Source organism: Ictidomys tridecemlineatus, chromosome 1 (assembly GCF_052094955.1).
Source record: "Ictidomys tridecemlineatus isolate mIctTri1 chromosome 1, mIctTri1.hap1, whole genome shotgun sequence".
NCBI classification, from domain to species: Eukaryota; Metazoa; Chordata; class Mammalia; order Rodentia; family Sciuridae; genus Ictidomys; species Ictidomys tridecemlineatus.
This window is the reverse complement of record NC_135477.1, coordinates 254,362,874-254,375,295: the sequence shown is the minus strand read 5'-3', so window position 1 is coordinate 254,375,295 and position 12,422 is coordinate 254,362,874. Positions and strand designations below refer to the sequence as shown.

At 44.8% G+C, this 12,422-nt stretch overlaps 1 protein-coding gene across 12 annotated transcripts in view; it reads right to left on the bottom strand.

Annotated features, from left to right (window-relative positions):
- Ctnnd2 (catenin delta 2) overlaps nt 1-12,422 on the bottom strand; it is an 849,641-nt gene that overhangs the window by 19,293 nt on the left and 817,926 nt on the right. For all 12 annotated transcript variants that reach the window (XM_078018082.1, XM_078018095.1, XM_078018091.1 and 9 more), the window contains one exon: nt 1,644-1,770. In XM_078018082.1, coding sequence (XP_077874208.1) covers nt 1,644-1,770 — 127 coding nt within the window. The remainder of the gene's footprint in view (nt 1-1,643; nt 1,771-12,422) is intronic.

Here is a 12,422-nt window from a genome sequence, read left to right as displayed (position 1 = left end):
CGTCACCCTCTGCCCCCTTCTCTCTCTCCTGCTCACCCTGTCTTTTTCCAGAAAAGTTCCTTTTCTCTCTTTCCTGCTTTGCTTCTGGGTCTTCCTACGCAGCGGCTGCCCTTTGAGGAGCCGCTGCCATGCAATCACGGAGGGATAATTTTTCGAAGCTTCTTAACCAAAGCTTTTAAAATTAGAGTCTAATACTGCACAGATGGTGGTGTTTATTAAACCACGTCAAGTGTGTAATTATCTCCGGAGACCTCAGACGCAGTGGTGCTTTGAGTCTCCAGTAAATCAGGATTAAGCTCTGGGAAAAATCAAATCATGCAAACAAGTGTTTATTAGGTGTCTTGATGTGCCTGGCCTAGGAAATGCCAAGGCACTGGTGGATGGCTGCGTCCCCAGCCCTGCCTGCTCCTGTGGGGGGCTTACGCACTGTTACGCCACTTTATCTTCCTTACTTCTACCTGAACTTTCCTTATGTTTCCCAGGCTCCATGCTCCTTATCCTTTTAAACCTGCCAGAATTGTAGGAAAAGAAGACAAAGAGGCCACCTCTGCACTGTGAGTTTAGGTGGAAGTGTCCCCAGTCACAGGGGTTCCCGATCCTCATGGGAGGCTGGACCTAGAAGCTTTCACGGGTTGGAGAGGGTGCCTTGTGTCGGTCTAAAGCTCCCCCCTGGTTTCTGATTTTCCGTCATTCTGACGGGCCAGTGTAAGGATTTGCAATTTTCCTCAGATTTGCAATTGTCCGCGGGGTGGAGAGGCCACTTTGGTGGGCAGCGTTTTTTGCCAATGTCTCCAGAATATCCTTTCAGAAATACCATCATCTCATCAGGGAGAGGGCTGGGGAGGGTAAGGAAATGGAGTCATGTGCGGAAGCCAGGAGAGCTGGGTTGGTGAGGGCATAGAATTGTTGTCCGTCCTTCATTCTCCAAACAAAACCAAAACGCAGAAATGAAAAGTTTCAAAAACTTTTGAACTTTGGGTAAAAGAGCAATAAACCCATGCTGCTTCTATTATTATACAAGGTGTTCGTATTTTACCTTGTATATTTCCATCTAATTTTTGGCATTCCTTCAAACAACTGAAAAGTGGTATCACATAAAATACTTTCACAAATAAATGTATGAATCAAGCTCAAAATTGAAGCAAGAGGAATGTGACAAAATTAGAAAATTAAATGGAATGACTTACAAGTTAAAATTTGGTGTAAGAATTTATCAATGATTTGTAGGTAATAATAAAAAGCCAACTGGACACACAATAATTATGAGACCCTCAAGATATATCTCATGCCAAAGAAAGACACAGTATATCCCGTGTCCTCTACTCTGTTATCCCATTTACAATAAAGAAAATGCAACTCAGACTAAGTTTCAAAAACTGCGCATGGAAAATCCTGATGTGCACAGTCTTGACAGTCTTCCTCACACTTGCTCCTCTCTGAAGGCAGGTTCCTGATAGGCATTTATGCATGGGAACCTGTTAGAGAATTTGCTCTGAATATGTGTTTACATAACACAAAGGCATTTCATATTCCTAGTCAAAGTTGGGGCAGTTCCCCTCCGGGTGCATCTCAGCTGAGGGACTGCGGGGAGAGCCTTTGCTCAGGGGAACCAAGGCCTGGGGCGGCCCTGGGCAGCCTCTTACCTGAGCGGTTGTTGGGAGACACGCGCACAGGGGAGATGGAGGGTGTGCGGGAGGAGGAGTAGGGCCTTTGCCGATCCCTCTCGATGGTTGAAGATGAGGCTACAAAGTGATATTGTGACCATCCATCCTGCAAAAGACAGCGTACTCCTATTAAACGGGAAGGCAGAGTGATCCTTCACCTCCCGACATTTGAAAGTTCTAAGCATTTGAATTTGCAGAACATTTCTACAGCATGTCAAAGGAGATTACAGAGCTCCTGGCCATCATCAAGGTTAACAGAGGGAATGTGAATTAAGACACACCCCTTCTCCTCCAGGCAGCCTGGCTGGGAGCCCCTGCTTTTAGTGCCTGCTTCCCTTCCCAGATGTGGAATAAATGGTCTCTTTGCAAATTTGCTTTGGTTAGAGGTTTTTATTAAATGCAAATATGATGCTCAGAAAGTCAGACGACCCTGAAAAAGTCTATCCTTTGTTTACCTGTCTCTGGCCATGCCTGCCTCCTCTCTCCAAATCTTCCCAAAGTGATTACTCTTTTTTTTTTTTTTTTAGAGAGTGAGAGAGGAGAGAGAATTTTTAATATTTTCATTTTTTTTTAGTTCTCGGCGGACACAACATCTTTGTTGGTATGTGGTGCTGAGGATCGAACCCGGGCTGCACACATGCCAGACAGCGTGCTACCGCCTGAGCCACATTCCCAGCCCCCAAAGTGATTACTCTTGTTCTCAGGACCGATTTGTGAGCAATCAGGATGCTAGGTTGGCGTCCTCCCTTCCCACTTACCTTCCTTACCCTGTTTCTAACCCTCTTCTCCGCCACAGATACCCAACCCTGCCTGTCTCAAGGTCTTAGCAGCTGCTGCTAAGTATCCACACTAGACTAGGTGTTCCCTGGTGCCCCAGAAGTCAGATTTTAAATTTTGGAGCATATTCCAAATGCATCCTACCAAGCCTCCATTAGCCTTTTAATACCCAGTTCATATATGAAAAGCATGCATATGATTTTAAAAAATGTATTGAAATACATTCTGGATCATTTGGGGAACTTAGAAAACATAAAGAAGAAAGAAAGAACATCTGGTGATTCCACCTTCTCCACCCCAGATAGCTCTTGTTAATGGGTCCCAGTATTTCCTTCCAGTCTTTCTTCTTAAAACTCAACTATATATCTACAAAGTAAAGTGTCCAATAGTATTAATGTTGTAACAAAGAAGAGCAGGACTCTATCCTGCTCCCAATTCTTGCTTCACAGAGACAACTGTTTGCAACTCTTTCAGGTTTTCATTTTGGATAATACTTAGACTTTTAAGGGAATTCAATGCTTTTTCGAGAATCATTGAAAATATCAATAGATGAAAATTAATAAAAACACAATTCATACTCATTTTGCTATTGCGTCTCTTCATTTATCAAACTTTTGTTATTCTTGTTTATTTGAATGGTGGGATGAAGTTCAGGTTAGAGGTATATTATTTTAAAAGATACTGTTGGGTACTTACGATGGTGCAAGATCCTCTTATCGATCCCAAGATCTGGATGTTATTATTCTCCCCAGTCTACAGAGGAGGAACTTGAGCCTTACAAAGTCAAGACAGCTCCCAAAGTCAAAATGTAAGCAAGCTAAACATTAATATTAAAATGTGACGTACTTTCAAGTACTCGGAAGGGAAGGAGGGTGAAGAGAGAGAGTGTGGTGGGTCGTGCTGGTGTGGCTATTGAGTGGCCTATGGTCAAGGAAGCATTTTGGAGAATGACCAGGAGTCAGACACGGAGGACAGAGGTGGGGCCCCAAGTCCCAGGATGAACAGAGGTGAAGGTGCTGGTGGGAACTGGTCTGACCTACGTGAGAACAAAGGCTCCTATGACTGAGCAGAGTGAGCAAGGGGACCAGGACAGCAAGAAGCCTTCTGGGCCGAGGACAGTTTACAGAGAACAGAATAGAGGCTGCAATTTCACCAAGAGAGAGGGAAAGGCCACACTGACTCAGATGGGGTGCGCCTGGGGAGAAAGGGAAGATTTGCTTCTGTGCTGGAGGGTTTTCCAAAGAGTGTGGGACAGAGAAATCAAGTCTTACCCCGATGCTTCTGGTGTGAACCAGAATGGCAGGAGCCACTGACTGAGGGAGAACAGGGAGAGAAGTAGAAGGGGAACCAGGAGCACCTTGGCACAGGTTGGGTCAGAGATGGAACAGAGGCTACAGCATCAGGTCGAATCTGTGAACCCAGAGGAACGTCAGGGTTAGAGAAGAAATTCTGGAGTTGAGCATGTAGATACTATTCAGAGCAAGAGAATGGGTGGAACCATATGTGAGAATGGGTGGAACCATCTATCTGAATGGAAACACAGGAAAGCCGGAGACAGAAGCCGGGTGGGCCCTGGGGCACTCCAGAATTTAGAGGGTGCAAGGAGTCAGGGGTGTTTCTCAGGGCACTGAGCAGGAACAGGGTGGGCTGGGGGGAAAACAAAGTGGTGTAATGTCAGCAAGACTAGGAGAACAGATGCATAAGGAGGAGGAGAAGGCCAATCAACGGAGAAGGACCAAGCACGTCCACTGGTCCTGGAGAGATGGAAGCCATCATGATAGGAACAAAAGTACTTGATTCTGCCAGACTGTGTCTCACTCAAGAAGGCTCAAAAGATAATGGAGAACTAATGAAGGAGAGACAGGGAATCCAGGCAGCCTGTGGCACAATTCTACCATAAAAGGGCAGCAGAGGAATGGGGCTTGAAGAGAGAGGGATCAAGAGGTGTTTTAATAGATCCCTGGGAAGATTTTGCAGCATTTTGTATGCTGATAGAATGACTCAACATCAAGGAGGGAAAAACTGGTGACGTAGGGGAGAAAGGAGAAGATCACAGGAGGAAATAGGCTGATGGGATTCAGTGAGCAAAGGGGTCACTGGCTATGGGAACAGGAGGGAGGCCAGACAGGCTCTCCAGCCAAGATGCAGCAAGGAGATGGCGAGATGCGGAGACGGAGGACGAGCACGTTCTCTCCTCAGGGAAAATGAAAAGTGAGGTCGTCTGCTGAAGGTAAGGATGGGTTGGAGTTTGGAGGATGGAAGAGGGAGAAGAAAGGTGTGGAACAGTTTGGGAGGTGAGGGGGGAGGAAGTTGGCTATGGTCAGGCCCTGGGCGGCCAGGGTGGGCAGAGGGATTGCGGGGACACTACTTGAGGTGTGCAGCAATGACTAGAGAATGAGGCGACCTGTCAGCGTGGTCCTTTGCTCTTCCCCAGCCACATCCTGCTGCTCTGGGGCAGGTGGGCAAAGTTGGATGGAGGTTTTCAGTCATGCAACTTGGAGAGGCACAAGGACAAGAGAAAGTCATGGAACTAAGCCGGGTAGAGAGGAAAATAAAGATGGGAGGGAGGGGATGGAGAGTGGAGATTAGCTAGTGGACTGGAGATCCCACAAGGATCAGAGTCTGCGGGAGTGGGGGTGCCTCCCAGATGCTGGGAGTTCTTAAAAGAGGAGAGAAGGCCAAGTTCTCAAAGGAGCAATGAGGAGAAGGAGGGCACTTACCCCACCTCCAGGGCCAGTGACATGGGGTGAGGGAGTCGAGGAAAGAGGAAGCAGCTACCTCCTGAGAGGGTGGGCGAAGTCCCCAGGGTCTCCAAGGGTCAGAGCAAGAAGAGGAAGAAAGAGCAGTCAGGTAATGGACATAGAGGGGCCGCTACCAGCACACCAGGGGTTAAAGATGAAGGCGTAGGACCAAGACAGACTGTGGAGGCAGCCCGAGGTTGATGGATGACCCAGAAGGCTCAGGAAATTGGCGGCAGTTGAATTAATGAATGAAGGGTGAAAGGTGTAAACTGTCCTCAGGGAACGGTAGGATCATGTCATGGTAAGGGGTAGGGACCGTGGTAGGAGGAGAGAATGTGTCCACTGGAATCCTATGGGTTTTTCTTAGATCCTCTGGAGGGTGGCGTCCATGACAGGAAGGGACAGGTTTACCGAAAACATGTGCAGGGTGAAAAATATTTTGAAAGTGTATGTACCCGTTACTCATATTTGAGAATGATTTAAAAAAATTGTTTAGATAAGATAATCTTTCATTTTGAAGGGAATGCTTGGTTGACAGCAAAAAGAAAAAAAATCCTAAATATGATCCAATGAAGGCAGCTTGTTTTATGTTGGTCTCATTTGCAATTTAGAAGGTACACCTTGGGGTTCTAAGTCATGGCTTAGGACATGGCTTCAGTCAAATCTGAAGCAGTTTAAATTTCATGGGGTTAGGGTACACTGCTCCCCTCTAAGTTCTTCCATTTCAGGAAAATGGCCGTATAAAACTGCTTATGAAGAAACTTCAAGGACACACACACACACACACACACACACACACACACACACACACACACAGCTTTCAAATCCTTCATAATGTCCAATCCTGAAAATGCTCATGCATGACAGAGATGTGACCTGGCAGGTAACTTGTCTCTGGATGATGGGATTAGCAGACCCCTGGGGGTGGTGAGAGAGGAGGTGGTCAGAGGCAGGGAGGAGAATGCCAGTCTGAGCCAGACCCCTCCCACATAGCCATGCAAGTGGGCACAGAAACTCCTAGTGGAGGTGGGGAGAGGGGAGCTTAAGGAGCAGGGCTGTGGAAACCCAGTCTGGGATGTTGATTTGGCAATTTCCTGAGCCACAGCAGGGGAGCTCCAGGAGGAGCAGGAAGAAGAGGGGCTCCGCTCCCTTTTCCCTCTTGGTCCAAGATGCCGTAGACGTTTCAATGGCAAAACTGTCAGACTTCAACTTTGCTGCATTCAACCATGCCTGGAAGGGACTTTAAAATTCAGCTTCTGAATGTACCTATTTCCAAATGCCCCAGAAGCCACTGGATGCCAGACCAGGATACAGCTGGCCTAGGATACAGATTAGTCAGTGCTCATTGCAAAGAGTTATGATGAAGAATCAGTTACTGTGAGATGAATTTCATGGCTCTCCACTCCTTTTATTATATGAAATTTTGCGTCAGTCAATTAAAAGACAATGTTTGGCTTTCTAAATAAGAAAGGAAATGAAGAGATAGTTTCTTTGGGAAAGTTGTTGTTAAGTTAACCTTCTTTCCGTCCCACTAGCCACTTACATATTTGTGATCAGCTCGATACCAATCATTTCCTTCCCATTCTCGTTCAGAAAGGCTTGAAGTGGTTCATGTAAACACGTGCCACTTGGACAGGTATCTTCCATCATTGTTTGCCTCCTTAATCACTATTTTCTTGTTAAAATTTTAACTCACTGTCAGCCAGAGAACTTCTTGGAGCTCTAGTACCTTGGGTGCTTGGCCTTAGACCCCCCTTGCACCATCTCTCTGGCTTGCAGGGGTTAGATAAGAAAGCTCAAAGAAGAAAACCAGAGAATTCAGAATAGGCACAGTAACCAGGGAAGGGCTGTTAATCCTCAATGTTGATGATAAGGAACTTTTCCAACATCTGTGGCTCAGCAGAATGACCCAGAAGTTGTGCCCTCCAGCTCAAGACCCAGCTAAGCTGTCAAAAATGTGATATGATATCTGCGCCTCAAATTGGTTTTTATTTTTAACACATTAAACTTAAAACTGGAGGCTGTTAAATGGCTCCAAGTAGATAGAGATGGAAATCTAAAGAGGAGTTCAAAGTCATTGAACTTTTAAATTGCCACCAGGAATCATCTGATTTTCTTTATCTTATCCTTTTACTGTCCTTCCACCAGTTTTAGCTTCTGTGTCAAAGTTTCTGACGTGTTTCTTTATGAAATTTATTATTCCCCAAAGCTGGGGTCGACCCCATTGGCATTTTCAAGGGTGCAGAGTGCCAGAATGTCAAGTTCATGCACACTCCACAGCCTCAAAACCACTGGGTCTTCACGGTGGGTCTAGGCGGCCGCCACTCTATTAGGTTTCACAGACTTGAGTTTTAGGTTCCTGAACTTATAATACTCTCCATATTATATTTATTGAGTACCCAGTAAACATCTCAAGCAGAATGTTATTACGGAGAGATTTCTTCCACTTACAGAGTGTGGACGAAGGGTCTAAGCGGCTTTCAGACTGTTGAGGATAACACATTAGCCCACAGCTTCTTACTCTGGAAACTGTGACATTCAATTCAACTGTGCAAGGGATGAGCTAGAGCAGTCTGTCAAGGCTCAAAATTATTATCAGGAATATGCTTCCCCTACTCAGGGTGTTACCCTAGGGGTCCCTGTAGCTGGAGAAGTGGGATTAGACATCTACAAGGGGTATATACATCTACAATGTATATACCCCTTCCTCTCAGTATATACACTGTAAATAGAGCTTCAGGGTTTTTTTTTTTTCTCTCTTCCATAAATTAAGGGCAACAAGATTCATGAGCTTGGGGAGTTTGAGAAAGAGTAATGCCTAAGCCGTAGCCCTGGAGATTCTTCTGTTTAAGTTGTTCTGGGAAGGGCCTGGGCATCATTCTTGGTGAAAGTTCCTGCCTCTCCAGAGTTGGTACTAGCAAAGCCCTGTGATCATACACTACTGGCTTGGAGGTTTTGCACAGGTGGAGGAGATTACTAGTTGGAATGCACACAAGTTTTTAAAACACTAATTCCTAGGAAGCCATTCAGCCCCTAATCCATGTGGAATGTCTCAAGGATGACTTCTACAAAGTCAAAAATAGGTCACAACCTCAGGGTGCCACACACACACTGAGCCCCAGTCACACCCGATTGCACAGTATTCGCTGACTGTGTGATTCAATTTCACATGTCTACCCTGTTCAGCAGGCAGCCCTGAGACTGAGCACAGTGCCTTCCCCTTTTGTATCTGTTGACTCTTACCTGGTCAGTTGTGTGCCAGGTAAACAGGAGGCAGGCAGCAGATGTCCATCAAATCACCACTGCTCTGAGACTTGGGATGCCTCTGAGACTTGGGGGGAACGTACAAGTCACGTGACTATGGTTTTCTTTCCCTACGATTAACAAAATGCTTTCATATCACCGGAAAGTCTCTTGCCATCCTGTCTGTCTCCCCAGCTGTGGGGCAGGAAGGGTGAGTACCCTCTTTATGAAGCCTTAGTGCCAAGTATAATACCTGGAACACAGAGGTGCCTAATAAATGCTAGCTGGATTTGATATGATGGCATTTATTATTGTGAAAGGAAATGCTAAGCAATTTTGTAGGTTTTACACATAGCCTGTACTGTTCTTAAGGTCTATTATTCTATACTGAATAAATATGACAGTCTTATGATATTTTCTTAATTTTAGATTAGAGTAACCTCATCAGATGAATCCTCTTCTGTGTTGGAATATCTGTCTTTTATGTCATACGTGCAGCTGGGCTCAAGGCAGTGTTAGTTTAGGCTAAATATTTTTTTAAAAAACGGGGCCGCAGCCTGCCTGCTCCATTTTAAGTGGTAATCTCTCTCAGCTGCCCATATTTCAGTGTGAGGCAAATGAACTTGCCTCCTCCTTACCGGATCTTGAAAATAATTTTGAAGCATCATTATATCTGCACATCTGGCCCCAGACTGGTGCTGATTCCAAACACATCTCTCAGGGCACGCATCTCAGCTCCTCCATCTCCATTGCTTCTTGCATCCTGCCGCTCAGAAAACACCAGTTCCTGCCCACAGCCTCACAGACAGGTCTCCATCCTCAAACCCCTTAGGAGCACCAGGAGAAAAGGATGAGAAGGGAGGGCATATCACATTTCCTGTTAGATATGCTCCAGTTTCTTTCAGGACTGGGTACAGCCACCCACACCTACCAGAATGTGCCCACTAACCTGAAGGGGCTGCTTCCTGAATGTGTCACATTGACATTACTGGGAGGGAAAAAGGACGACAGTCACATTCCTGTCAACAACATCATCTTGTTGATAGAGCATGTCACCGAGAGGGGTGGGGTGGGGAGAATGTAGGGGAGACAGGAAGAGAAGCACCTGTGTGGGATTGGGTACAGAATCCCACTTGGCCCCAGGGAGCAGAGAACATCCTGTTACCGCCAGGTGGGCAGATGAGTGCACTGGCACCCTGCTGAGTCAGAGAAAGGATGGAGAAGGACCAGATAGAGGAGGAGAAGAGGCCCCAGGGAAATAAGTTGGCTCCATCCACACAACAAAGAGTTTACAAAGAAGAGCAAATATCTCAAGGGCTGCTAGAATGAAGGTTTGGAGGATTTGGCAATCAGGCAGAGAGAAAAGGGATTATATACCAAATCCTCACTAATGAGATGACAAGTGGCAGGAAAGGGGTTTTGAGTCACTTATTTGGTGCCCTCTGACTTCACCTTCTGGAAGAAGACACGCTTTAGAGACCCCCTTGGGCTGGGGTGAAAGGTGGCCTGGGGGACAGTCAGGGAAGTAAATGTTGATGATACCCCTGACAATTCTGTTCTCAGAGTGGGTTCTGGCTGCTGGACTTCAATACTTAGAAGTCAGATTTAGCCAATCTTTCCTTGTAATCAGGAACATCTCTGACTCAGACACAAGTTTCTGTAAAAAATGAACCTTGACCGTGGACAACAGTTTTTCATTTCTACTGGGGACATGAGTTGGACTCTGGCTCAGACCCTAGGACACCGTGGCTGGTGTGCGGTCACTGGCCTTTTCCTCCCTGGTTTGTAAACAGCTCTGGAACTTCCTCAATCTGGTAAGATTTATTTGGCCTCAAAACAAGGATTTCTCAGTGGGCATACAGAAACTATTTGATGCTGAAGTAACGAATACAAGTTTTTCCCCTTAGCTGTCCTTGAAGGCTCTACAGCCCATAAAGCTTGTCAATTCTAATTTTCTTTGAGTGACTTGAGATACAAAGAAAAGTATGGTGAAAATCCTTTGGGCTTTTAGCAACCCAAGACCATCTACTAGTCCGCCTCGCTGCTTATTCTCGTCACTTACACTCACAAACAAGATTTCTTCTTTGGGGACCTGTTTCTCAAATGAAAGTTAAAACATAAATTGTTGCTACCCCCCTGCAGGAGGCAACCAGCTAAGACATTAGTCTCACATGCGAAAAACTTGATTTTTAAAAATTGTGCCCGTTGCCAGTCATTTTTAAGTGTACAAACCTATTAATGTAATCACATTAAGCAGAGAAAGAAAATATTCCAAATTAGTGGTAGTTATACATTGTCCTTATTTCAATAAAAGGTTATTAAATAGAAAAAAAAATGGAAGCAGAATACTCCCATGCATAGTCCCGGTAATTGAAGACCCAGGCAATTTTGCATATCAGTGAAACCTTCAGCTTCTCTTGGCTGTAATAAAACAAGCTTCCATCTATTTTTAAGGTAAACTGTTTGTTAAAGATTCATTTAAGCTAATTCCATCAACAATTCCGAAACCCATTAAAGTTAAATATTTAAACTAAATTTTAAGGGCCAAAAGGGAGTATTTGCAGTTTAATGCAGGAATAAATACCACCTGACATGCCAGTGGCTTTCATTAGCTAGTTTCAGCTCTGCCGCTTCTAATGAAATTTAATTAAATTGATTTGGATACTTAAAGGTACAGTATATATGAGGATCTTCTGTAGTGACATCTTTTCAAAAAGACTCTGTAAATTCATTTTATGAATTCAATTTAATTCAGTTGGCCTAATCTTAAAGAACCCACTTCACCAAGAAGATTTGACAGTTTGGAAAGAAATGGATACAATTTAGTTGAAGAAAGTAATATCATTGTTAACTGCCCCAAATTAGTCATTTATACTGATAGGACGGGGGAGGGGAGAGCTTGGAAAGTTGAAACAAGACCAAATTAGTCCTTTTGACTTCCCTGCTGTCACTTTAGAGGCTTTGACCCAAAGATGTGACATGGATGGTCTTTGGCTCTGTCTTCTGTGTCCCAATCAATACTGCAAAGTTGAACTTGGGATGCAACTGAACGAAGTCCTGCCTTCAGGTTCACAAATCCAAATGTCTGGCTTTTAGTACTTCAGTCACTTTGACATTGGAAATAACTGGGTATTTTTCATATATGCTCATGAGGGGTCGATGAAGACCTGGGTCCCAAATCTGAGGTCTCTGCAGAATGCCCCACAGTGGACAGGGAAGGAGTCACTGAATGCACCCCTGCAGTGCCTAAGCTCCCAGGTAGCGACAATGGAGGTTTATTCAATCAGCACTCAGAACCACCTAACAGTTGGCTTCTGATGAAATTTAATTAAATTGAGGTGTGAATAGAGAAAGAGACAGGCATAGATCCCGAGGAGAAATGGGGGAGGAATGAGTGTCTAAAAATGGCCACAGCAATAGCCTCTTGCAAAAACAACCCATGAAGGGAAAGTCTAGCCTTGGTAACAACCATGCCATGATGGCATAAAAATACATTTCTATTTTAGAATAGAGCCTGGTAAAAATAAAAAGTAAAACAATCAAGAAATAATGATTGAAAAGGATTGTCTTTATGAAATTGGGGAAAGGCAATATGGATGTGTTCACTTTGGGAAACTAGAAGAGAGTCAAAGACACAGTAGGTATTCAACAGATATGTGTTGAATGAGTGTAGAAGTGGTCATTTGCTACTAGGACAGGGAGGATGACTAAGAGGAATCATGTGATATTACACAAGGAGATTAAGAAAAGGGGGGTACTATAGTTTAGAATGGCATAGAGGAAACCCAGTTGATGCACTTCATTATTTGATGCTATGTATGTCATGGTAAATCTGTCATCTGGTTAAATCAGGCAATTAGCATAAGTGACTCTCAGAGGATGTGTGAGAATTGTGGGTTCATCAGGGTTTACCACCAGGCACTCGGCCAACCTGCCAAGGGCACCGTGTGCTAAGATGGGGAGAGTAGAAACAAAGAAAAATCCAACATGTTTCCAC